We start from the raw sequence: 27,572 nt of genomic DNA, 5'->3' as shown, positions 1-27,572 counted from the left end.
TTCTGATGGAAGGCAGACAGTAGTTCTGATCATACCACCCCAGTGCTGTTCCAACTGCATTGATTGACAACATGGTACTGGGTCCAGTTCATTGTGGTGGGCATGATGGGGGATTGCTTTGTTCCACATCCATTCTACACGTTTCAGGGGAAGCCCTGTTGATTTGGCTTCTTGTAATCAGAAATGTGGTTGGTGGGAGCATGTGAAAACAACACAGTACCCAGTCTCAGAGAGCCAATGTGGTGTAGTGGTTAGGAGCGGTAGACTTGTAATCTGGTGAACCAGATTTGCGTCCCTGCTCCTCCACATGCAGCTGCTGGGTGACCTTGGGCTAGTCACACTTCTTTGAAGTCTCTCAGTCTCACTCACCTCACAGAGTGTTTGTTGTGGGGGGGGGAGGGAAAGGAGATTGTGAGCCGCTTTGAGACTTCTTAGGGTAGTGATAAAGCGGGATATCACATCCAAACTACTACTACTACTACTACTACTTCCCTCCCCAAAGAGGTCTGTTTGTCTACCTTACTGCTCTCATCAACAAGTGGCTAAAGCTAAATTCTAAGAGAGCTTTTGTTCAGAAAGCCATTTCACACTCGGAGGGAATACAGAAAGTTTAAAAAAATATGAAGCTGAGAGAGTGATGATGGCTGCTTTTTGCCAGTTCATACCTGGTTACAAGATTGCAACCTATATTTTGGGGTTTTGCTCTGTTTTTATAAAGCATCTAAAATTGCTAGGTGCTTTACAAAAGCAAACATAGCACGGGCCCTGCTTGTATGCTTATACCATAACAGCTAGCTATTTACTTAATGTATTTATATCCCACCTCTTCAAGGAGACTTGAATTCCGACTTTGGAGAAAGTTAAAATAAAAGATATCGGGGAGGTAAGGGGATCCATCAAGGGTTGAGAAGCCAATGAGATGTCTTATAGAGATTCTAAAATGGATGTCACTGGGCATTCCAAAGTAGCTGTGTGGGGTGGGGTGGAAACACAGGTAAGGGATCAACAGTGAGTTGGGTTAGAATATTGGTACCTTGAAAGTTGTAGAGTTCAGGGAGGAGTGTATAGGAAGAAAAGAGCAGATAGATATACAGGAGGAAACTGTGGAGACATTTCAAGCAAGTACAATAACTTTTAAAGTCAGGGGATCTAGTGAAGAAACTGGTGCAAAGGAATAATATGAGCCGAAAATAGCAAGCAGCAGGATTGAAGTCGGAGTGGAAAGGCTAAGAGAGAAAGAAAACCAACAAGAAGAATGTTCTATTCAGTGCAGTAAACAGTAGAATGAATTAAAATGTTAATAAAGTCAAGTATCCAAGTTCTTTAAAGATTCTGAACTTGGTGAACAAACATCAGTATTATCAAGAACAACTGAAAGTGATGGTAAGGGGTAGGAGGAAAAAGTTCTCAGTTTTGATAGAGTCAAGCTTTAAGAAAACTGACTAGTTCAGCTATCATTTTGTCAGCATGTTGTTGAGGCTGAACTTCTGTGATGCTGCTTGGAAGGTCTGCTACAGAGTGGTACACCTCCAGCTTCTCCAGTACTTTATAGTACCTCCAGTGTTTCTGTTTTGTCCGCTGGCCATAAAAGCATACAAAAGTTTCAAAGGCCCCAAATGTATGAGTGTATGTTGCCTTACGTTCTGCTAATGACTGCTGAGGGGAAGCCTATGTAGCTGTTTTATCCCTGAGTCAGGCTGCTCTATTTGAAGGCCTGTCCACAACTTGCAGCGTCTTGCTGAAATTCTGTAGAGGTTACCTTCCTGGGCTCACCTGTGAGCAAAGAAGCCAGGACCTTAATGGTTGTCAAAATGGTTGCCTTCATGTCACATGAATTGGAAGAAGAGTGGGAGGTAGGGAACGACTGACAGACAGCCACACCAGTCCCTTTGTAATAACTTGAGCTTTGAACTAAATTCTGTGAATAATCCTAACATCTGTTCTGACAGGTTTAGTCAAACAGTTTTGATTAAATGACTCATTCACAGCTTGTGGAGTCATGAATATGAAGCTATAGAAAGACTTCATAGTTACAGCCCTTTTGGTCAGAGAGGGACTGTTGCATTGTCATCTTTGTCATGATTGCCTTGACCGTTCCCCACTTCCCACCCTCTGTCTGCGAGCTCTTGCCAGGTCTGTTTGTTGCTTCTCTTTCATCTCGATGAAATGCCTTTTTTCCTCCCTTCATTTACAGCTGTCAAGTCGTGTTCCCTCCTGGGGTGGTAGTGCTTCCATATATGATCACCCTTAGAAGTATTTTTATGATGGCTTCCTTGTGGGGTGGCTGTTGAATTACTTGTTGTCTTGGTATGTGCAGCAGTCTTAAAGCACATGATTCAAAGCAAGCTTTTACTCCCTAAGTTGCATTCTGAGTTTAATTTAGAACAACTAGACTTCCTTCAGAGGGGAACCGTAAGCTATACTGCCCTTTCTTGACTGTAGTTTTGGCCTTAGACACTTTCACACCTGAAGCACAGACTACACAGTACTGGTGCTCATTTCTAGGACACATATTTCCTGAATGTAAGGAGGTTTCTTCTCTCGAGAGCTAGAAGTTCCAAGAAGCTGGATGCTGGGCTCTGACTGGACCTTACTTTCACATAGATGGGTAGGCATTGCACCCAGTGTTCATATCATCTGTCTAAATGTGTACATGGAATGAGCTGTATGCATGTATAAGTGTTCATATGGGGTGGTGGTTATTGGATTGTTCTTTTTATTTTGAGTATGTATTTTGTGGTTTTCTATTTTTTTATTTTGTGAAATGCCCTGAGACCTCCGGGTATAGGGCAGTATATAAATTCTATTACTATTACTATCATTATCATTATCATTATTTATTATTTATTTCATATTGATGTGGCATTAACAACAGTCTTTTGCTGTTTTAAAAAATGTACTAAACTTAATAATAATAATAATAACAATAATAATAATAATAATATAATAATTATTTATACCCCTCCCATCTGGCTGAGTTTCCCCAGCCACTCTGGGCGGCTCCCAATCAAGTGTTAAAAACAATACAGCATTAAATATTTAAAACTTCCCTAAACTTAAATATTCAAATGTTTTCTTTCATTGCATAATTGCTTAAATATAAAAATATTTATAATATCAGAAAGTAATACTAAACTCTCATATATATATATATATAGAGAGAGAGAGAGAGGATTACTATACTAGGGTCTGTACCCCTGATTTCATTGCTTATCACTCTGCATAAACTCACCCCCTCACAGCTTACACTCAGCAGCGGTGGTTGGCAAGATGGTATGTGTGTGGCTCTGTTGCTTTCCTGGCTTCTTGGGCTCTATCTTTTTAATGCTTGTGGGTGACTGCAAGCTATGTTGTCTTGAAGCACCTGACAAATGAATGCGAATCCATTGCAGGAGTGATTGCTTCCCATCATTTTGTTCTCACCAGCAGACAGGCCGCCAAATTTTCAAGTACTTAAAACTTTGCTACTGCCAACAAGAATGTATTGGTCTTACCTAGAGAACACCAAAAGGTTGTCAAACTGGAATATGTACAAAGTGATCCTAGTCACACTGCTGTATCAAAACTTCAGAACTCAAGAGCTCCCTGGAATTCGGAGTCTGAGCAGTCAAAGAACCTATTCATGGCAGTGTGTCCATATCTTCCTTTCTTGCTCTCCAGTCCCCTGGGCCTGCTAAAAGTCATTGCTTTAGTCCGGACTTGGTTTCTGCTGGCTCACCTACAGTTCCAAGTCAAATCCTGGATATGCAGGACCTTGGTTGTGAAAAGTGAAGAGACAGGTGGTGGTAGCGCTTGGAACCAAGCTCAGCTTCTTTATGTAACCCACATAGTTGCATTGCAGTGTTAGAGAAGCAAGACTGCTGCCTATAGGAACCCGCTTGGCTGGTTATAATTCAGCCATTTCTGGGTAGCAGTGATACATTCTGGAATGTAACCCTCTGAAATTTTTTGGTTATCTAAATTGGATTTCTCCACAAATTATTCCAGATTAATCTTGCATTGTCAGTTACATCTATATAGCTAGAGTATAGTAGTATCACCATTCTTAGTGTAATCCTGGAGCCATTTCTTTCTCACAATCTTGCTGCTCACCCTGGGGGTGGGTATATGATCACATTGTTGTTTTGTTTTGTTGTTTTATTAAAGATTTTCTTGTTTTACGGAAGTATGTGTAATGTCTCTCATATTTTTTCCATGTAACATTTTTACAAATCAGTTTCATTTGTTGAGACATTAGTGCGGGGGGGAAGGGCTGGAGGGGGGGGGAAGATGGATGGGGGTGGGGCCGGGTGGCGATGTTTCTGTTTTGCTTAATGTATGTAGGGTTTCGTGTCAGCGTTGCTCATGCTGGTTCTCTGCTGTTCATTTGTGTTTCTTTGGTGGTGAGAGAGGTTGGGTTTGGCCTAGGGTGTGGTTGTTTGTTTGTGATTGGCTGTGGTGATCTTTGTTTTTGTGTGTGAGTGGGGTGGGTGGGTGTTTTTGATCAGGTTAGCCATATTGATTTGTATGCTATTGGTGGATTATTGTCATTGTCTTGTTGGGCTGTGTATGTGATAAAGGGGAGCCATACCAGGGTAAAGGCGTCTTCTTCTGTTTGTCCCCATGTCAGTTTCAGTTTATTGGTTAATTTTTCTAGTAGGGCTGTTTCCCATACTATTTGGTACCATTGGTCCATGCTTACTCCTGATAGGTCTCTCCAGTGTCTGGTTATGGTGTTTCTGGCTGCTGAAAGTAGGTGGGTTATGAGTTCTTTGTGGTGTAAATGGGCATTGTTGTCTTGGAAGATGTTTAGTAGGGCCAATTCTGGGGTGATGTCTAATACCTGCCTACTTATTTTACATATTTCTCGTATGGCTGTTGTCCAGAATAGTTGGATTTTGGGGCACTCCCACCACATGTGGAGTTATGTTCCTGTGGAGGTGCACCCTCTCCAGCATTTTGGTGAAGTTCCTGGGCGTATTAGCGCTAGTTTTCACATTGTTTATGGCTATATCAGTCCCCAGGAAATTACTTGCCAGGCGTCAGCAAAGGTTGCATTCATTCTCTATGCAGATGGAAACTATACATGAGAAAGAGCATTTGCGGGTGCTATGGGCTTAAAAGTAACTCTGTTTTTTCTTTTCTCTCTGCAGTCCTACTTCGTTACAGATTATGATCCAACAATTGAAGATTCTTACACAAAACAATGTGTGATAGATGAGAGGGCAGCAAGATTGGATAGTAAGTTGTTGTTGATGATGATGATTGACCCTCTACAGAATTTGCACTGGCCTATAGAATGTATGTTTGCTCTCTTGTTGATACAGGTACTAAAACTGATTTTCCTTAACTTTGTATAGAGACTGTAATAACTTTGTGATCTAGCCATTTACTAGGCCAAGCCTTTCTCCCTTTCTTTTGTGGTACAGTTTTCAACCTCTTAATATAGAAGCTAAAGGCTTAACCAGATGTGGGTATCTGTATATTAAATTGCTGGCTTGCCAACACTAGGCTGTGGTGTAGGGTTAATTTATAAGGTTAAACAGGGCAGGCATGGGATGGGAACAACATCTGCCCCTTCCTGAGCTCTGCTGCTTTAAGGCACATCGCACCCCTCTCTCACACACTACCTCGCTAGCCTGTAAAATTAACTAGCTTCTTGATTTGCTTAGTCCTAGATACAGCAGGCCAAGAGGAGTTTGGAGCTATGCGGGAGCAGTACATGCGGACAGGAGAAGGCTTTCTGCTTGTTTTCTCAGTCACAGATAGAGGAAGGTAAGGCAAAAAACAAAATTGCTGCAAAACGTGGATCAATACCTGGATTGTGTAGGGGCAGAGCTAGAATAACACTGAAATGGGGTTGTGGCTTGCAACATTCTGAATTAACTGTAGGGTCAGAATCCAGAGTTCTGCCTGCTCAAGAGAATTGCAGACTTGTGTTATTTGAAAAACAGTCCCCCTGCCACATGATAAATCAAATCACTTTTTGGGGGAGTGGGGGTGGAGGTGGAACTCAAGAGTTTTTCAAAATCATGTTGGCATTTTAAAGGAAGGTAACACAATTCTAGTGGGTGAATACAAGGTCTTGGGATACCTGCTGGGCTGGTGGGCCTGTATGTGTTATTTTCAGTTTGCATCTAATCTCTGTAGCAAATACTTGTTAGATGGCCTTAGGCAATCCTTAACTGTGAAGCTGTGGATTCTTAGCATGCTGCTGCTGTTTATTTATTATTATTATTATTATTATTCCAGCTTTGAAGAAATCTATAAGTTTCAAAGGCAGATTCTTCGAGTAAAAGATCGTGATGAATTCCCTATGATTCTAGTTGGCAACAAAGCAGACCTGGACCATCAGAGACAGGTAACCTATTGGCAATAGCCAGAGTTTGAAAAAGGGATCTCCCTTTTTAGAGGGAACTTCCATAACTCGGTGGCATAACTTTTGCATGCAAGTCCCCAAGTTCAATCCTTGGCATCTTTGCACTGGGGAAAAACTCCTTGGAGAGCCACTATTAAACAGGGCAGGTTGGAATTGTATAACATTTTCTCTCTCTTGAGAGCCACATTCCTTCTGGGATAATTGGCCATGGAACCCAGGCCAGCAATAGTTGGTGGGATCAGAGCCAAATGTTTGGCAGAGATGGAACCAGATGCGGTCAGGGCACCCCTTCTCTTTCTGCTATTCCCATTTCACCCCTCATTGACATCAGCATGAAATAAGATTAATGGCCACATAATGGTTGATGCCATGTGGAATTGGGTTGAAGCCATATGCCTATCTCTAATCTAGACATTCCTGAGCTAGATAAAGTGGTCTGACTTGGTATAAGGCAGTTTTCTTATACCAGTAATAGCAAGAAGATGATTGTGACAATAAATTCCACAGTCAGCTGGATTAGGCCACAGGATATGCTCTCATGAAATTCGTAGGCCCAAACCATTATTGTGTATTATCTCTTTCCATATGACTGATCTGTAGTTTTTTTGGGAGGAGACACTCTGGTGATGAACAAATCCCTTTTGTCAGTGACATTTAGCATCAAGTGGCTATAAAGGAGATCTGACACAGTCCTTGTTTGGAGGAATGGATGCTAAGATAAGGACATCTGTAGTGGATACATACATGTTCCCGTAAAGAGGCTTGATACTTAGGAATTGGCTTAGGAAACTGGTCTTCCTGATTATAATGTTGCACTTTATACGATAACTCAGCATGTTCCCTGAGTAATTGCCATATGAATGATTCAGGTCAAAATCTATGAGGATGAGACAATGATCTATGACATCATTATCCAGGCATGAGTCTCTCTTCAATTATGTTTACAACACTTGCCATACCAACAATTACTCATCCCATGAGAGTGTGCCCAGGAGGACAATCTCTTAATAGCTAGTGTAGCCTCTAGTAAAAGGGGGGTTTCCATTCTGAATGCAAGAAGTCAAGTTGTCACTTTTATGAACAAGTATATATTCTTATTTCCCATCTGTTTGGATCTTGCAAGCTATTCAAGCACTATCTACAACTTGAAAAGTACTTTGAGAGCTGGCACATTATCAAGACTATTCGAGAACCCTAAACAAACGTCTGTATGCTGTGCTCAGCTCCAAGGTAGCTGAATCCTATGGCATATATCTTGCCATACAATGAATACACTGAACACAATGAGTGGCATCCACTTAACTTGTTTGGTCAATGCAAGGATTTCTGCTTGTGCAACATACCTCCTCCCCTTGCAGTGACACACTGAGTTAGTTGGCTACCACCAATGACATTATGTGGAAATTCATGCACATCAAGGCAAATTTATTTAGGGAAGCTGCAGTACAGGAATAGTAACTAATGTGGGTCAGGTGGAGTGGCTTGCCATGCCTTCCTTTTTAATTTATGAATGGTTTTATGTGTTTTCTAATTGCAATAGCTTTATAAGCACACTTTCTTTTGTTTTAACCCTCCCTGGGACCTTATGGAAAAGTTTTGGTAAGAAATATTTTAAGTAAATAGTGCACCCCCTTCCATACCTTCTTAAAGAGGGACGTGTGTGTTACAAATGTCCCCAGCATGAAGGAAGGAGGTCACTTAATCATGTGCTGAGAGAAATGTCGCCTAATAAAGGCACTGCTTTCCCTGTAGCATTCAGTAACTGCAGGATCCAATAGTTCAAATTTTCCTAATAGTTTTAATATTCCAATTTTTTTAGCATAGTGACTTGGGCTGCACAGGTAGAAGATAGGTGTTATTGGAGGAAGTGGAGCAAGAACTCAATTTAGACCCAGTGTTAAAGTTTCAGTTCCACAGTGCATTGTCTACTGCAGTGGTACCTTGGGTTAAGAACTTAATTTGTTCTGAAGGTTCATTCTTAACCTGAAACTATTCTTAACCTGAGGTACCACTTTAGCTAATGGGGCCTCCCACCGCCACCACGCGATTTCTGTTCTCATCCTGAAGCAAAGTTCTTAACCTGAGGTACTATTTCTGGGTTAGCGGAGTCTGTATCCTGAAGTGTCTGTAACCTGAAGCATCTGTAACCCGAGGTACCACTGTACTCATGATGACCTATAAATTACCTCCAGCTTCAGAGGCAGTATGCTACTGAACACCACCTGCTGAGGACCAAAGCCTGGGAGAGAGCCGTTATTTTCATGCCCTGCTAATGGTGTTTTTCAAAACAGCTAGTTGGCTGCTATGGAGAAGCAGGATGCTGGGCTAGATGGACCATTGGTCTGATCTGGCTGGGCTCCTCATATTTTTTGTTATCTTCTCAGTCACTGCAACATTCAGGCTACTGATCTGAGGCCAGTGTTTAGTTGCAACACTTCAGTGTATAAATTCTACATTCAAAGTTTATATGGAAACAATTTGATTCTAAGCCTTCTTAGGCTCTGTCTTCACATTTTTAAACATACAGTGCTTTGGGCTCTAAATTTTAAAAACTCATTTGTATTCAATTAACATATTAACAAAGACCAGAGTTGAGGAAGCCTTTGCACAGGACTGCAGTGCCGGTAATATGCAAGAATAGTTGTAGGTGATGAGAGTATTCATTAGCTAAGTCAGCCAGTTGGAAAGCATCAGTAGATTGCTGAATGTGTATCCTATCTTGGCTTGTTTTCAGGTAACGCAAGAGGAAGGTCAACAACTAGCAAGGCAGCTGAAGGTAACATATATGGAAGCATCAGCAAAAATACGACTGAATGTAGACCAAGCTTTTCATGAGCTTGTCAGAGTTATAAGGTAAGCCCATGTATTGTAAATATATTGAAATGCACTTTAACAAAAAGAAAGAAAGAAAGAAAGAAAGAAAGAAAGAAAGAAAGAAAGAAAGAAAGAAAAGAAATACAGCTTCCCTTTGATATCTCTGTATAGGGAAAGTGCCTGAATACTGTAACAAAATGTAAACTACTATGTTTTTGTAACACTAGAATTAATGTGAGGCACATAGGAACACACACTTTTTCTTTTTTCTTTTGACAGATGTGTAGCAATTTCCCTTGCATCTTGTTTAAATGTATCCACCTTGACACTGTTGTCACTGTATGACTGGGTCATTTAACAGTATCATGTAATGGGGAATGTTAATGTTGCCAAGAGTTCCAGCGTGAATTGTCCTATATAATATATATTTACCCCTGTGTTGTTATAGACAATGTATTGTGGAACTGCAACATTGACACTGGGCACTGACTCAGCTTGTTCTTCTACAGTACTACCCTTTTCCTTCAGGACAACACTGTGTTCAGTTCACCTTCTAAAAATCTCCTTAATGAGGATATGTAGTTTTTCTGTTAGCCTGACATTGCCAGGAAAGCGTAAAGTGAGCACTTCTCTTGTTCATAGTCTATCAGGGTAGATGGAAATCCTTTCGCTATCTCAAGCTTCCTGTCTTTAATAATAAAAAGACAAGTGTTATAAGCAGGAACACTTGCTGTTTAATGTAAAATATCTTGAAAAGCTACACACATCAGACTCCGTTACTTTAACTTGAGCACATTTTTCATTCAGTAATACTCCTGTTGGGATGTGTTGCCTATGTTGCTGTTTTGAGTTCTAGTAACCAATAGCATTATACAGTCAAGCTGCACCTACATCAAGTGTGTATTAGGATACTCCAGGGACTTCTATGCCATGGGACAGCTGTTGCTGTGCATCTGGCCTCTAGAAGGGGTGAAGCCTTCAACCTAGGCTGTTTCTACAGTCCTTTCCAACCAAGCATTGACAGAAGTCACCATGCTGTGGGAGAAGAGGCTAGGATGAGACATTTCAAGTATTGCCAACAGTGAATGCTCCACAAAACCTGATCGGATCTCCACAAAACACATCAATCTGGAAGCTAAAAGGGTCTCTTTATTCCCTCGAATACCTCGGCTGCTTGCTGCAGTAATATCACACATATTCCTAAAAGATGAAATCTGCTTTCATCTTCAGACCTATGTATATTAAGAGAAATGGACAATGGTCTGTATTGACAATGCAGCTGTATTTTTTAGCAGAGGAATCTAGGGTCAGTTGAAAAGCAAAGTTAGTGCCTCTTTTATATATGGAATTGCATTGGACTGGAGTGTATTGTTTCTATGGGCATTTTTTGCTTCATTCACAGGAAATTTCAAGAGCAAGAATGCCCTCCTTCCCCAGAGCCGACAAGGAAGGAAAAGGACAAGAAAGGATGTCATTGTGTCATCTTCTAAGAATCCTCTGAACCAAGCTGTCAACTGCCAGATTAATTCTACCTTTCTGCCTACCTTTCTATGTGTCTCGGTGTTTTGTCTAGCCTTATATGTGCATGTCGTATAAATGGTCACCAAAGTAGCCTTAGGCTAAAAGAACAAGGCTGACCCAGTCTAGAAGACATCTTAGTCATCTCAGGGCAGATGTCAAAACACTAAGGCTTCTTTTAATACTTCCCGGTTTCTTTCTCCTCTTGTGTCAAGAAGCTTGCACCTTGTGGAGTTTTATTCACAAAGGAAACAAAACAATATTAAACAAGGTATTGAAGTCAAGCTTAAGCATTGCTGGTATGGGTATTTTTTCCACTTGTGACATCCGTATTAATTACACTTGAGAGGGAATCCTCTGATCAAAATGTAGAGTATTTTTTTAAAAAGTGGATTTGAAGGTTTTACCCTTTAGTAGGTTAGACTTCAAAATTCAGCTTGCCTTACAGGAAGCCAATACACTGAATTTCATTGTCAGTAAAGATTTTTTGTGTGTTTCAGCTCTTGTTTATGCTGCAGCTTTTTCAGTGGTCAACAGTCTACTGTATTTATTTTATGGCTCCAGTAACAGCTACAGGATTTATTATTATTACAACTATGTGGCCAAATACCTGTGCTCACTCTGGACTTGGGCATTTGTTTCAGTTTTAGAAGATTTTACATCATGGTTTGGAATAAATTGTGTCTTCCTTTTGTATTTTCCAGGTAAGGGATTCAAGAAAACTAAACCTGTAGCTGTTTTTTTGTTTTTTGTTTTGATGTAAGATAAAAAAAAGATGAATTTTCTCTTTTCATTGTCAGATGATTAAATGTTTTTTGCTATATACTTTTATACATTATTTTCTTATCAAACTAGTTAACAAGTATTTTTATATGTTTGTAAGCAAATATGCTTTCATGGCATAACGTGTAAATGTAAAGATGAGTATTTAATTCTCACAGTACACTTTTAACTGACAAAATTAATGCAAGATCTGCAGAACTGTGGTAGAACCTCTTTTCTGTTCCAGTTGTATACACCAGTGGCCGATTATGTGCCTGCCCGATGTATCTGTTAAACTGTCATGTTTTTCAAATTGCCTTCCATACCCTTTACAAATGACTGACCATTATGTGACTATTAAACTGTACAAACCTTTACATGATTGTTCAGTTGTGAATGCTGTTCAACTTTGAATGATGCAAAATGTAGCCAAATAATTCAGGCTTATTCTGTGACATTAAATACTGGGTTGTATTTGCAGTTTTTGTCACCTCACCAAAAGTATAAAGCAGGTTATTAAACATACCGTTGCATAAGTTCAGGTGCTAAAATTAAATAGGATATATAGTCAGGGCTTTTTTTCAGCAGGAGCTCAGTTCCAGCAGCACTCAGGTGGGCACCATTTCCATTCTAAGTGAACAAGGAAGAAGTTCATGGTGAGCTCCGGCATCTCTTTTTCTAGAAAATAGCACTGGATATAGTCATTTATGGGAAGAGAAATTCCACTGTCTATTTTCTTTTAAGTACTGGATCAAGGTTTGGAGAGGATAAGAGACCAGTTTCTGAAACAGTAATATGGGCTTACACATTTTCAGGCTAAAATAGCTCAAGAGCTGTCTGATTAAAAGATGACAACCCATCCTGGTGTAAAACAGTGCTCTGTTAAATTGTTGCAAGCAGATACTTCATGGCTGTTGAAATGTAACTTGAATGTAGAACACGTTTAAATTGTTCACAAGCAGAGGTTGCATAAAGGGTTCTTTCCAGTTCAGTTGGAGCCTCTGCTACACTCGTAAATCTTGTGCAGAAAACCTGTAATCACACCACCAACTCTTTGGGAAAGAGAGTAAGAAACTAGATTTAGCCCCCGCCCCACTCGCCTTTTCCTTGGGCGGAAAAAAGTATTTGGTACACAGGCACATGCCAATTACATTGGAATCTTCTGTTCAGTTTGTTTTAGGAGAAACCCCATTGTGAAACCAGTCTGTGGTGGTAGAATATGTAATAGTTGTATCAACCAGGGTGTTTCTTAACTTTCAATTTACGAGCAGTTTCAAGGCACAAGTCCCGATGAGGATTCAGCCCTCTTCATGTGCAGAGTTAATTATGTCCTTTGTTCCTCTCCCACCCTTCCAAAAGCACAGATTACCTTATCAGAGCCAGATAAGTTGGGACCAACTTTACAAGCGCTCTTGGCTAATGAGCATGTCACTATGTAAGTAAATCATGGGAGAATTGGCAAGGTAGTGCATGTACATTGTCTTCCCTTATTTGTCTCGAATCTTCATTGAAGAGGATTAGGAACAGATCTTAGACTCATGTACTCAGTCCTTGATCTTCCCAGACCTTATTTGTGGTCCCTTCACTCACCTGTATTGGTATTTACTTTATTATCTCCTAGGGCCAGAAGATAACTTTCGTAGTTCCCTTCCAACCACCAGTGGGAGGAGAGTAATGCATGAGCCTAAAGCCCACTTCCCAAATCTTCCTGAAGAATCTGAATAGTCATTTTTGAGATTACCTTTTGCTTGCCTGGGTTATAGGTAGGGGTGTGAATATGAAAGGAAGAGAGAACCTCTAACATTGTGTGGTTGGAATGTAGCCATCAACCACTGGTCTGCAACACCTGGAAGGTTGTTCACTAGAAAATGCAGGCCTCAGTTTGGAAAAGATCCATATCGGGAAGAAGCCAAACTCCTTCACCACTTTGGATCAACAACTAGGTACGCACTGCACAAGATGGCTCTGTTTTGTGTTCCTGGGATAGGTAAAAATAAATAAAAATGGTCCCACGAACAGTTGAATCCAGTCAAAGACGACTATGGGGTGTGACGCTCATTTCACTTTCAGGCCAAGGGAGCCGGTGTTTGTCCTCAGACAGCTTTCCGGGTCATGTGGCCAGTATGACTAAACCGCTTCTGGTGCAACGGAGCACCATGACAGAAGCCGTGGAAACACTGTTTACCTTCCGCCTGCTGCAGTACCTTTTTTATCTACTTGCACTAGTATGCTTTTGTACTGCTAGGCTGGCAGAAGCTGGGACAGAGCAATGGGAGCTCACTCCGTCGTGGGGATTCGAACCACCTACCTTTGGAATGGCAAGCCCAGGAGGCTCAGTGGTTTAGACAACAGCGCCACTGCGTCACCTTACCTTACCTTACCTTACCTTACCTTACCTTACCTTACCTTACCTCCTGAGATAGTAACCAACTAAACAGTTGGGTCTGCAACAGGACTTGCCTTCCCTCATCTCCCTGCTCCCCGCCCCAAATATGGGAGGAAACTCACAACAGATTTAGGGTAAGGAGGAGAAGTTATGTTGCACAGCCAAAGGTGCTTAATGCATTTGGAAATCGTCCTGGTTTTTGATATCCACTCGTGGCAACTTATTGTACAAACCCCATTTTCAACCAGCTCTCCCTCCCTCTCTCTCTCTCTCTCTCTCTCTCTCTCTCTCTCTCTCTCTCTCTCTTTCTCTTGTATCAGTCCTACACCTTTTTAGTTATCTGGTGGAAAATGAGATACTTCCAGAGTTGGGAATTGTGGGTACATGGGAAAGAAAAAACAATTGGAAGCTTTGGGCTGAATCCGGCTGCCTGTCTCCTTTCTCTTGCTTAGCCCTTGATGCAGTACATGCCTTCTGCTGTTCAGGTTGCTCAGTGAAGGGCAGAGAGAGAGAGAGAGAGACAGATGTCTAGCAGTGCTGTATCCAGTGCCCCTTCAGCTGGCCAGAAAGAGCAACTGGTGTCCCAGTTGTGTGCCTTTCTCAGCAACCACAGAAACTGGCTCTGGCTCCACTCAGTCGCTTCATACAGGATGGGAGAGGATGCAGCCAATATCCCAGCTGTTCATGCAGGGCAACTGCAGCAGCAGCAGCACAATACGTAAACTGGAGTTGACTGTCTCCTGCATTTATGAGTTCCTATGTCTGTCTGTCTGTCTGTCTGTCTGTCTGTCTGTCTGTCTGTCTGTCAAGGGGCGAATGACCTCATTTCAGTATGCATGCCCAATAGAAATTCTGAAGGTTGAAAGCATTCTGTAAAACAAAACAAAACAAAAAACAAAAAGACACAACTTTCCTGTACACCTGTCTTTATTTTTCAGTTTTGGCATTGGGCCAGAATTCACATCTCTCACTGAAGCACCAGTTGCTGCCCACTCTCTGGTTATTAGTGCAGACCAAAGTTGCAAAATACTTTTGGTATAAATGGCACCAAATGGCTCTGAAGTGGTACACTGATTGTTGGGAATAATAGCAGAAGAGACATCAAGAGGTGTGGAGAATTTGTTCTAGCATCTAACTCCCACCAGCTCTCTAACAAAGGTGTAGACCTGACCATGATTCCATCAAGTAGGATAAGACTCAACTTTACTCAGTGTATGGCCTGTTGTCTTCTAACTTCACTGCAATCTCTTTTTTTTATGCATGCAAACTTTGCTCATTCAATACCATTAGCACAATGGCATTCTCTTTCTGTTCTTAATAGCATGGTGTCAACTGTGCACTTCAGTTCTAGAGACGTGAAAGAAGGCAGGGACAGTTTGCTCTAGATGTTAGTCAATCTAGTGCTGTGCTTTGCTAATGCAACACTGTGATGTCTTAGAGAGAGAGAGAGAAAGTGTGTGTGTGTGTGTGTGTGTGTGTGTGTGTGTGTGTGTGAAAGAGAGAGAGAGATTTCAAATGTCAAAAATATCAGTGACATTCTAGGGCTTGGACATTGGATTGTATTAGATGCTACACGATCTTCCTCGTAATGTCTGGTGTGGCACAAATTGTGCCATGATGTTACCACATTGTCATCTGGTGCGAATGTTACCCATTAGTCACTCCCCCATATTAGATTTCCATATCTGCAAAGTACATAAGGATTAGCATTTGTAGTGGCAATCTCAGAATAGCAGTGCATGGTCAGCAGCCCTGGCTGTTCAAAGCAAATGATGGAAACAAAGGATTGGTACAAAATTATTGGATAAGATGTTTGGGAAAGAACCATGCAACACAGAAAGATTTGATCAACGCAGCAAAAGATGGCATTTGAGAACTCAATAGTAAAACTGACAAGCATGAACAAACCTCAAGAGGCAATAAATAGAAAGGCTATTCACCTCCCCCTCACCCCTGTGTTATCTCAGTTCTTCCATGTGGAAAGGAAGAATTCTTTTTTTTTTTTTTTTTTTGTAGAATGATTTCTTGTTTTTGGAGTGATTGGTCTCAAAATTGTTAGCGTTTCAACGTGTTATCAAACTGGCATTCCCCCCTCCACTTGCACAAGTGGGATCTCTTAACCCTTTTTTGTGTAGCATTTTTTTGTTCTGTACCCAAATTGTTGAACAGGTGCCTGCGTTTTAAGATTATTATGTAAATTCAAAAGCTTAATCCTTGGGTGTCCTATTAGATCTATTTCCCTTTTGTCTTTTTCTTAACAAGATGAGCTACATCTATAATGGATTCACTTATCTGACAAATTAATAGATATAGCTAGGGCAAATAAGCCTTGGATTTTAAGGGTGCGGCTTATATGCGGGTGCGGCTTATATTTGGGTCAATACGGTAGCAGGGAAACTTAACAAAATCATCTGAAAAGCAGCAGTCTGCACAACAGAAGTTTAAAGTTAGAATGCAATCAAAAGCTGTATTCTGAGCGGAGGTTTAGATATAAACCTGACAGATTATATATAATTTCTGGTAAATCAATCAATCTTCTTCTCCACAAAGAAACCTCAAACCCTGGTATCAGCACTTTGTATGTCAAATAATCTCATATTGGAACTAAATGATGAAAACTCCCTGTGGTTTGTTTTTGTTTTTTTAATTAACATCCCAGGAATGTAGGGAAAATGTCTGAAATCTGAAGAATTAAATCATTGACTGAGGAATGTTTTTGTCTTAACTTCTATTTTCCACAGAGAAGCAAAAGCATGTGGTTTCCGGAATAAGAACATAAAGCTATTTTGAATGAACTTTTAAGTATTATGAGAATTCCTGAACTTTCTTAACAGGTGCAGTTGGCCTGTGCCAACAGGTGTGCTTTTTTAAAACCTCCTTTTTGGATTGCTGTAACGTCAAGCCCTGATGAAATCTAACTTTCCTGTACACTGAGAATGGCCAGATCACCAACTGTAATTTGAGGCCCATTCAGGGGAGTTGAAAGCTAATAAAGGATTCTGGTTTTTTTTTTTCAGGTAAGCTTCACTGTAAGTAAACAGGCACTAAGGTGTGAAAATGTATCAGCTTGTGAGCTGTGACTGGCAGTCTTGGCAATTGTAGCAAAATATCAGGCTTAAAAACAAGTAAGTTTCACTTGGAGAATATGCATCCAAGTCGTTTCCTCTCCACAAGGATGGCATATCAAAGAGGGCACTTTACCACATGAAAAATTGCTGAAGAGACTTAGACTTTATAACAGCAATTACAAGTTTTTTAGGAGGTGAAGTAAACTAGTGGCTGACATGTGAATTCACCCCTGTTATAATGTAATTGTTTCATTTGTTTTGATGGCAAATGCTTGGATGGCTAACTGCTAAGATGGCTGCCCTCGATACTGTCAATATCATGGGGGACTTTGCCAAAAGCCTTACTGAAATCAAGATACACTATGTTCACAGCATTTCCCTGATCCACCAAGTTTGTAATTCCATTTTAAAAAATCAGATTGGTCTGATATGACTTATTTTTCAGGAAACCCATGCTGGGTCTTAGTAATCACAGCATCCTTTTCTAAATGCTAACAGACCAACTGTTGAATTATCTGTTGTAGGACCTTCCCTGGCATCGATGTCAAGCTCACCGATCGGTAGTTACCTGAGTCTTTTTTTGTACCCCTTTTTGAAAATGGGGGCAGCTTTTGCCCGCCTCCAGTCTGTAGGGAACTCACCTGTTCTCCAATAATTCTCAATTCTTGGTAGCTTGGCCCAAGTCTAAGTAACCTTCCACCACTGCTTTCATATATCACTGCTTTGAGATTTATGTGCTGCTTAATCATCCAAACTTCTTAAGTGGTTTACACAACACAAAATATGCATTATAATTAACAGTAGAACTAAACATTACAAATTAAGGGCATTTGCAGATGACCTGGTACTAACTTTGCAACAGCCAGAAGCTAGTACCAAAAGAGTTTTAGAATTAATTGAGATATTTGGTCAAGTGGCAGGATTTAAATTGAACAAACAAAAGACGAAAGTCTTGGAAAAAAATCTTACAATGGCTGAAAAAGAGAAGTTTCAGAGTGAAACAGGCTTAGAGATAACAAAAAAAGTGAAATACCTGGGGGTAAACTTAACATCTAAAAATGTGAATTTATTTAAGGATAATTATGATAAATGTTGGACAGAGATAAAGAAAGATCTAGAAATATGGTCAAGGTTGAGACTTTCCTTGTTAGGCCGAATTGCTGTTATCAAGATGAATGTGCTGCCTAGAATGCTGTTTTTATTTCAAACATTGCAGATATTGGACAAGATGGAGTGTTTCAAGAAGTGGCAGAAAGATATATCTAAATTTGTCTGGCAGGGCAAAAAGCCCAGAATAAAATTTAAGATTTTAACTGACGTAAAAGAAAGAGGGGGGTTTGCCCTGCCGGACTTAAGACTTTATTATGAATCGGCAGCTTTTTGCTGGTTGAAACAATGGCTGCTTCTTGAGAATACAGACATTTTGGATTTGGAAGGGTTTGATAATAGATTTGGTTGGCACGCATACATATGGTATGACAAGGTAAAAGTACATAAGGGTTTTAAAAACCATATTGTTAGAAAAGCATTGTATAATGTTTGGATGTGGTATAAAGATTTGCTAGAAAGTAAAACTCCCAGGTGGTTGTCACCAATGGAAGCCAAAGAGGTGAAAAAACTTAATATGGAGCCTAATTGGCCAAAATATTGTGAAATTTTAGAACAAGATGGTGAAAAAGTTAAATTAGAGTTATGAGAAACTAAAGCCTAAAGTACGAGACTGGTTACACTATCATCAGATATATGAGGCATTTAAACAGGACAGGAAAATAGGCTTCCAGAAGGAGAGGTCTAAATTAGAAACAGAATTGTTAGAACCCAATACTAAAAATTTGTCAAGAATGTATAATTTGCTGCTTAAATGGATGAAACGGTGAAATCAGCTATGATTAAATGGGCACAAGATATTGGTCACGATATTATGTTTGCGGACTGGGAGCAGTTATGGACCACCGGTATTAAATTTACGGCATGTAATGCCTTAAAAGAAAACTTAATGAAAATGATTTACAGGTGGTACATGACCCCAGTCAAGCTTGCAAAAATATATCATTTGCCCAATAATAATTGCTGGAAGTGTAATGAGACTGAAGGTACTTTCTACCACCTTTGGTGGACCTGCCCGAGGATTAAAGCCTTTTGGGAAATGATCTATAATGAAATTAAGAAAGTCCTAAAGTGGACTTTTCCTAAGAAACCTGAGGCTTTTCTTCTGGGTATGGTTGGCCAATTGGTGCCAAGGAAGGATAGGATGTTTTTTATGTATGCTACTACAGCAGCAAGAATTCTCCTCGCAAAGTATTGGAAGACACAAGAACTACCTACTCTGGAAGAATGGCAGATGAAGGTGATTGAATATATGGGACTGGCAGAGATGACCGGCAGAATTCGTGACCAGGGGAAAGAGACAGTGGAAGAAGATTGGAAGAAATTCAAGATATATCTTAAAAATTATTGCAAAATTGAGGAGTGTTAGATGACAGGGAATAAGAAATAGAGAATTGCAGCTGTAACTAATAAGCTAAAGAAAAAGGAATGTAATGAAAGTGAATTAAATAATTAATTATTGGAGAATTGCTAAATAAAAATGTTAAAAATAAGGATGCAGTAAAAGGGAGGTATGGGGAAGTCGCAGGAACAAGGGGTATGAAAACAGGATTATGAAATTATACATGTTTTATATGTTTTTGTTTGTGTACGTAAATGTGTTGTTTGTTTTTATTTGTGTTGGAAAACCAATAAAAATTATTTAAAAAAAAATATATAATTAACAGTAGAAGCAATGAATATGGCTCCAAGATGGTCCTGCATAGCACAGAAAGCCCAGGCTTTTCCTCTGCATACGTCCTCCTCTCCTGATGCCTGGACATTGGGGGTAGGGAAATTTCTGTGACTCCTGGGGGTCTGTGTGGCCCCATACCTCCTTCCTATGCATATGATGCCCTTTTGAGGCCTTGGCCCCAAGATGGAATGACAAGAGTAATTGCATGGGTCTGTTCTTTTTTGTTACCTGTGAGGAGAAGCCACTGCTGGCTGTAAGCTTTCCACAGAGCAGGAGATCCTTCCCAGTCAGAGTTGAACCCGGCCTAATCCTATTTATAGGCTCATCTATATCTGCAGCTGAAAGACTCCAGATCCAAATATGGGTATATGGGAGGAGACTTATGAGGGTTCCATCCAGCCAAGGTTAAATTGCACCTAAACTCAACTTCAGCACAGCCCTCACACACTAAGTCCCTTACTCTTGTTTGCACTTGGCCATTTTCATTGGCGTGAGAACTCAGGGAGGTGGATTAGGCCTCAGAGGACACCTTTTATGCAGCCTGATAAAAAGGCTTATAAGAACACAGTAGTCTGGGGATGGCGAGGAAGCAAAGGCTAAAGAATGGGGATTATTTTATTTACATTTGCTTTGGAGAGGTCTGCTGCAGGGTGTGATTTGTGGCTCAGATATGGCAATGCCGGAGATTGAGTAGAATGGGCATTGTAAAAGTATTAGGTTCCCTCTATCACAGCCTCCTTTGTCTTCCTGCTTAGATACAGCATTCTTTGCATTGTCGAGTGTGCCAGGAACTCTGACTCAATTGTTTTCTTTAACTGTTGACAGCTGAATCAACAGTTTGTCCAGCAGAGGGGGCCTTGAACATACTGCAGGCAGCAGAATTTTCGCTTAATAATTACATAGTTGAGAACGAGCTTGGATGAGCTTCAAATCAGGCTGAATATTTCTGGTTCCAGCAAGCAAAGAGTGGGAGAGGGGAGGTGCAAGCTGGCAAGGAAGTACAGTACTGTATATAGGCTGTCTGCTAAACACAGTTACATTAAAAGCAAAGCTCTTGTTGCTGGAAGAGGGAAGGGAGATCCATTTCATCTTTTAAAGGTGCCATTGCTTTTCCTTGTTTCTGTTTGGCACTACAGGTTGATATATATTCTTTTCTGCAGTCCTCTCTTGCATCCAGAAGCAGTTTTAATCTGGATTTACCTTATTATTTCAGTTACTTTTTGAACATTTGAAGTACTTTTTCATTGATAATGTCATTGTTTCACTCTGAAACTATTTTGAGGTTTTATTATGATTGCACAGTATATAAATATTGGTGTGGGGGGGGGGATCCCTGTCAGTGAGGGTGATTAACCCTTATGAGCAGGGTATAAATGATAAAATTATTATTATTATTTGTCAAGAAGTATTATTAATTGCCTCTGTGACACCATTAAGATAACCACAAAATTGGGACCAGAAGCTATTCTAAGCAGATACAAGGACACCTAAATGGTGATTAGACCAAATCAACAAATGTTCCAAGCATCCACCTGTATTTTGGGTAACAGCCAACATTAGTCATGTAGAGTAAGCCCAGTTAGTCGACTTTGATATTACCCTGTATGGAAGCAACATCACATTATTTTGCTCTATGGTAACTGATGTGAAGAGCATGGTTTTCCAGCCACATCTGCCTTTATCTTTTGCCTCTTGTTAGGAATTCTACCCCAAACCCAAAGTTGCTCAGCGAGGTTCCTTTCTCTAGCCATGATTTCATCTGTCTTTGCCTAAGTGGCATATTTGCTCTTCTAGGCAACAGTAATGGAAAGGTTTGTCAGGACTGAGACTAATACAGAGCCATCTGTAAGCCTGGGATGAGGCCTATTGCAGTTCAAGATACAACTGAGCATGAGGTTTGGTATTTGCTGTTAGCGAAGCCATCAACAAGGCTTTGTCTTAAAGCAGGGATGAGGTTGGACTTGTAAAAGGGTAAAAGAGTATTGGGATATGATATATAATGGATCGGAAAAAAAATGTTTAAAAGGATATTTCCAAAAAACCCAGAGTCCTTTCGGTTGGGGATAATTCAGGGAGAAATTCTCAGGTGTCAAAAAAGGCTATTTATGTACGCTACCACCGCAACCCATGTTCTGTTAGCCCAAAAATGGAAAATGAGCGAGGTCCCAAACAAAGAAGAATGGCAACTTAAACTGATGGACTACGTGCAGCTTGCAGTCTTAACTTATAGAATAAGGGAACAAGAAGAATGCACATTTAAAGAAAACTGGGAAATGTTTACTGAATATATTGTTTACTGAATATAATGTTTACTGAAAATTGTCTTTATTTAGAAATGCTGGTAGTATTAAGATAAATTCAACTTCCAGTGATGGATGTAACAATGGATTACTGAATGGTTTAGTTCATGTAAAATATGCAGGGATGTATAATATGCAAAATGAACCATGGAAGGAGAAAAAGGGTAGTCATTGATTTAAGGTTGTTTAAATGAATATTTTGAAATGTAATTTAGAATTATTATTATTTTTTTAAAAAAGCAGGGATGAGGAATATGTGGCCCTTCATTTATTGTTGGACTGCAACTCGCATTAGTCCCAAGCAGCTTCGCCAATGGTCTAGGACAGGAGAAACTATAGTCAGCGCTCATTGGGGCTGATGAGAGTTGTAGTCCAAAACCTCTGAGGGGCACCCCATTGGAGGAGGGTGTTATAGTGCATTTCCAGGTTTCAGGACAAGGACAAGGAATCTGTGACCCTCCAGATGTTGCTGGACTATAGCTTCCATCATCTCAGACTATTGAGAGAGGCAATGGCTTGAAAATATCACCCATATGGAAATCACATTGCCCATATTCACATTTGTGTGAGAGAAATTAGGGTCTCCTAACAACTCACTGTGGGTTAAACCACAGAGCCTAGGACTTGCCGATCAGAAGGTTGGTGGTTCGAATCCCCGTGACGGGATGAGCTCCTGTTGCTCAGTCCCTGCTCCTGCCAACCTAGCAGTTTGAAAGCACGTCAAAGTGCAAGTAGATAAATAGGTACTGCTGTGGCGGGAAGGTAAACGGTGTTTCCATGCGCTGCTCTGGTTCACCAGAAGCGGCTTAGTCATGCTGGCCACGTGACCTGGAAGCTGTACGCCGGCTCCCTCAGCCAATAAAGCGAGATGAGCGCCGCAACCCCAGAGTCGGCCACGACTGGACCTAATGGTCAGGGGTCCTTTTATCTTTACCTAACAACTCTCAGCATCTAAAACTACAGCTCCCAGGAATCTTTGTGCATGACTGTTTAAAGTGGTATTACAGTATTTTAAAGGCAAGGTGTGAATGTAGCCATTGTGTGGAGACCCCTGTCAGCTTTCTATTTCTTGTGTAAAGAGAAGGTCAACAGCTTCCGGTCTTAGACCTCAGTGTGAAATACTGTAATACAGTATTTTGTTTGTCCTCATTTCGCTGAAATGTTCACACTTCAGAGTTGCTCTGATACAAGCAAATATTTGAGGTCATCCATAAGAGGTTTGGTCCCCAATCAGTCATTTCCTTTCGACAAATTTGTCTGAAAACAGCATTTTTTCTTTAAGGACATTATTTGGACATCGGGTGAATTTGGGGCGCCAGCATCAAGCTTGATATGTATGTGATTTTTCCAGTTTTGAAATCTTTTTAGCATTGAGTACTGAATCAAGGAGAGCCTCCAGGGAAGAGCTCTGCAGAACTGGGTAGCGCTTGAGAATGAAAGAAGCACAAGAATGATTTTATTTCCTAACAGGCAGGAGCTGAAAATAATAAAAATCTGTGTCATGTAGTATGAAAAAACACAGCAACACCGATTCTACTGGGGGTGTAATGCACTATCTATAACTTCACACTTTTAGAGAAATTCTAGAACCTACTCCAGGTTGTGTTCTGCACTGGGGTTTTTAAAACACAAACACACGAGAGAGATTTGTTAGTTAAGGGTGTTGATAATTAACATGGATTGATGCTGATGTAGGAAGTAACCATACGTTTGGTTTCTTTTACAGGGTTGTCTGGCTCTAATGATACTGGATTGGCATGATGAAGCTACTTCCGAAAAGCGAGAAAACAGGCCTTAGAAGTAAGCCACAGTGGGGTTCAACTCCCAATTAGGCATGTTCAGGATTTGCCTGCAAGGTCTCTCATCCTCCTGTTGTGTGATCAAAGCAGGAAAGCAAATTGCACTCTGTGTGTGTGAGGAAGAGAGAAAACCAGCAATCACATTGACTCAGATGTTTGTTACGTTGTGCTTGCTTCAGAAAGCTTTGAGTGCTTTATGCCCATGCGGCAGGTTAGTCTGAGAAGCAGTGAGGTGTAAAAGGGAGAAGAGACCTAGACAGTCTCTTATTCAAAACCTACGTTGTGAAACAGGGCTGAAGCTCAATGGAAGGGCATGTGTTTTTTCATACAGAAGGTCCCAGGTTCAATCCATAGCTGTCAACGTTTCCCTTTTTTTAAGGGAAATTCCTATTCAGAATAAGGGAATTTCCCTTTAAAAAAGGGGAAAGTTGACAGCTATGGTTCAATCCCCCATAGACAGGGCTCTGAATGTCACCTACCTGAAAACCTGGAGAGCCACTGGCTAAAACAGAGCTAGATTGTCCAGTTGTCTGATCTAGTTTAAGGCAGCTGCCTGCATCCCCAAATGTACACTGAGAAAAGCAAATACAGTGGTACCTCGGGTTAAGTACTTAATTCGTTCCGGAGGTCCGTACTTAACCTGAAACTGTTTTTAACCTGAAGCACCACTTTAGCTAATGAGGCCTCCTGCTGCCGCAGCACGATTTCTGTTCTCATCTTGAAGCAAAGTTCTTGACCTGAAGCACTATATCTGGGTTAGCGGAGTCTGTAACCTGAAGCGTATGTAACCTGAAACGTATGTAACCCGAGATACCACTGTACGTGTCTTGGATCATAGTTAAAGGAGCACAGCAGTTGGGTGATTTCACGCTTGCCGTGTCACATATATGAACTAAGAAGCAGCTCATCTTTTAGCAAAGCTTATTTTTGCAGATTCCCTCTTTTCACAACAGCCCTCTGCATTCCCCCCCAAAAAAACTGCTCGGCAGGCTCAGTGGATTAAAAATGTTAGATTTCCAAGTAGTCACAGGGGCCGGCACTCAGAGCAGCGGGGAGTTGGCAGATCTGCATATTTCCTTGCTTCTACATCTTTGCATTGTTCTGCAGTTAAGCAAGTTGTAAAGGGGCAACTAGTCCCTTTTGTGCCGTCACCAGCGTGTGCCCTCGTACAACAGACGCCTGAGTTGTAGGGCATAAATTGTCAAAATTGGAAGTAGGCGAGGGAGCTGCAAAACAAGGGGATGCTTTGCTTGTGGGAAAATAGGGACGAGCCCTCTGGATGTTGCTGGATTCCTCTCACACACACATCTCCCCATCCTCCCTCCAGGAAAACAAGAGGCATTATCAAGAGTTCAGGGACCATTTCCAGGCATAGAAAAGCATTTGAGGAGGGTGCCAGTGAGGAGAGCCAGTGACAAGCGTGGTGGGTTGTAAAGAGAGGCCTGGAGGGATGTTTCATGCCCACAGGTTTGAGATTCTCTCCCTTTGTGCTACCATATAACAAACCCCGAAATGTTGAAATGCTGCATTTGCGAAAGATTTAGCGGAACACCACTAATACATTCTGGCCTTCTACCCCCCATCCTCTGAAACGAAGCCATTGGCCTAGGTCGCATGTCACATTAAGCCATAGTTTAAAACAATGATTTAATGAGAACAAGCAATGTGCTGGTGCGTAAAAGTCCCTGCAGCATCTCCTCCTCACTCTGCTGCCACACTGCAGACAAAGCAAGCCAGAGGCTGGCTTGTCATGTCCTCTGAACCTGGACTTTCAGTTTTCCTCGCAAAAACCCCACAGATGGTCAGTGAGGAATAAACCTTGATTTTATGAGTTGCGGTTTGTTTGGAGGAAACAGACCATGAGCCTGGGTTCAAATTATATAAGCCAAACTGTGGCATAGTTCATCCATGGCAGGCAGGAGTAGGAGAAGAGCATCATGGGAACTTTTGAACAGCATGCTGCTAGTTCACATTAAATCATTGTTTGTTTAATGTTACATTTAATATTTAACGTATTGTTTTTAACACTCGATTGGGAGCCACCCAGAATGGCTGGGGAAACTCAGCCAGATGGGTGGGGTATTATTAATAATAATAATAATAATAATAATAATAATAATAATAATAATAAATTATTAAACTATGATCTGATGTAATTTTGAACCAGGTTACTCTCATTAACAGAATTTGCTGGTTGTTGATGCTTCTGCTGCTGCAGTTACTATTATTATATCAAATTCTGTGATCTGAATTCTGTAATTCTGCCTGCCTGCCACCTGCATTTGCTTTTGTTTCCACCACTGATCACTAACAATCATACCATTTTTATTTTTTTTTTTAAAAAAGGATGATCAGTTGCTTTGGAAAGCATTGTAAGGATTACAAATCAGTTTAATCACCTTCCCAGCACACACCTGTAAATGCTCTGGGGGAGCACATTAAGGAAAACAGGTGAGATTAGAATCCTCGACACTCTCTGCACATTTAGTCCAAATTGTAGTAATTTCAACCCACTTCTTGCAAGCAACTAAGTGTCTGCAGATAATAGGCAAAGGGGAGGCTAGGCTGCCGCTGTTTCCATTCTCAGATCCAAATTGCATTGTTCTCACCGAGCAGAGGTTAGTGCCATTGTGGGGTGAAGCGTTAATGAAACCTGTTTGCACTAGTTGTTTACCAAGCCTGAGGGCTGATTTGAGGCTTCTGCTGTGTGCATCTCAGCTGAGTTATTTGTGCTAAATACACCTGAGAATTGTTGCTGGCACAGTGTTATGGTGCTGAAAGCTGCACTGAAGTGAAAACAGACAAATCTTCACACACAATAAATATGGACTAAGTATCAACAATGGAAAACTCACTTTTGGGAGGTGGCTGGTGGCTTAACAAAAGCTGGACAGCCTTAGTTAGGGAACATGTTTCTATTGCCTTGGATCCTACATGAAGCAGTAAGGACATGATAGCACGGCCTCGGACCAGTATACCTGAAGGAGCATCTCCACTCCCATCATTCAGCCCGAACACTGAGGTCCAGCTCCGAGGGCCTTCTGGCAGTTCCCTCATTGTGAGAAGTGAGGTTGTAGGGAACCAGGCAGAGGGCCTTCTTGGTAGTGGCGCCTGCCCTGTGGAACACCCTCCCATCAGATGTCAAGGAAATAAACAACAACTTTTAGAAGACATCTGAAGGCAGCCCTGTTTAGGGAAGTTTTTAATATTTGATGTTTTATCGTGTTTTTAATCTTCTGTTGGGAGCTGCCCAGAGTGGCTAGGGAAACCCAGCCAGATGGGCAGGGTATTAATTAATTAATTAATTAATTAATTAATTATTGTTATTGTTATTCCTTAAAATCTGGCATTTGTTGTGGCTTGTGCTTTCATAGCCTACAGCCTGCTTAATTCTTGGATGCAGCATCTCTTCTTGGCTGACTTCTGCAACGTTCTCAGAGAAGCAAGTCATTGAGCGTGCTCCCATTGCTTTGGAGAGAAGGGATCAGATGATATGCCCTCTGCTGGTTTTACAGTGTATCCTTCTCCTCTTAATAGTGATGATAACAGCATGGGTTGACGTTGGCCATGATCCATAACCATCTTATAACATACTCATACCCATCTTATAACATACTCGATTTTGATTCACACACCCACAAAGCCAACTTTGATTCAAATTGAGAAAAAGGACAGCCTAGCTAGGACAGTCTCATACCTCCTCCTATTCTGAGCCATGTTGAATAAGATAGCCATTCAGATTCCCCTTGGTTAGTACTGCCTGCAAAAGTTATTTATCTGTAGTG

General features: G+C 40.9%; 1 protein-coding gene across 1 annotated transcript in view; it reads left to right on the top strand.

Moving 5' to 3' along the window:
- Positions 1–11,829, top strand: part of RRAS2 (RAS related 2) — a 38,538-nt gene extending 26,709 nt beyond the window's left edge. Inside the window, exons 2-6 of the mRNA XM_079967033.1 lie at positions 5,133–5,220; positions 5,652–5,754; positions 6,232–6,340; positions 9,093–9,211; positions 10,575–11,829. Of these exons, the coding sequence (XP_079823159.1) occupies positions 5,133–5,220; positions 5,652–5,754; positions 6,232–6,340; positions 9,093–9,211; positions 10,575–10,662 (507 nt within the window). The 3' untranslated portion in view covers positions 10,663–11,829. The remainder of the gene's footprint in view (positions 1–5,132; positions 5,221–5,651; positions 5,755–6,231; positions 6,341–9,092; positions 9,212–10,574) is intronic.
- The last annotated feature ends 15,743 nt before the right edge of the window (positions 11,830–27,572 follow it).

The sequence above is a fragment of the Podarcis cretensis genome (assembly GCF_951804945.1).
Source record: "Podarcis cretensis genome assembly, chromosome: 1".
NCBI lineage: Eukaryota > Metazoa > Chordata > Lepidosauria > Squamata > Lacertidae > Podarcis > Podarcis cretensis.
The sequence above is the reverse complement of the archived record's forward strand: the minus strand, read 5'-3'. Positions and strand labels throughout refer to the sequence as shown.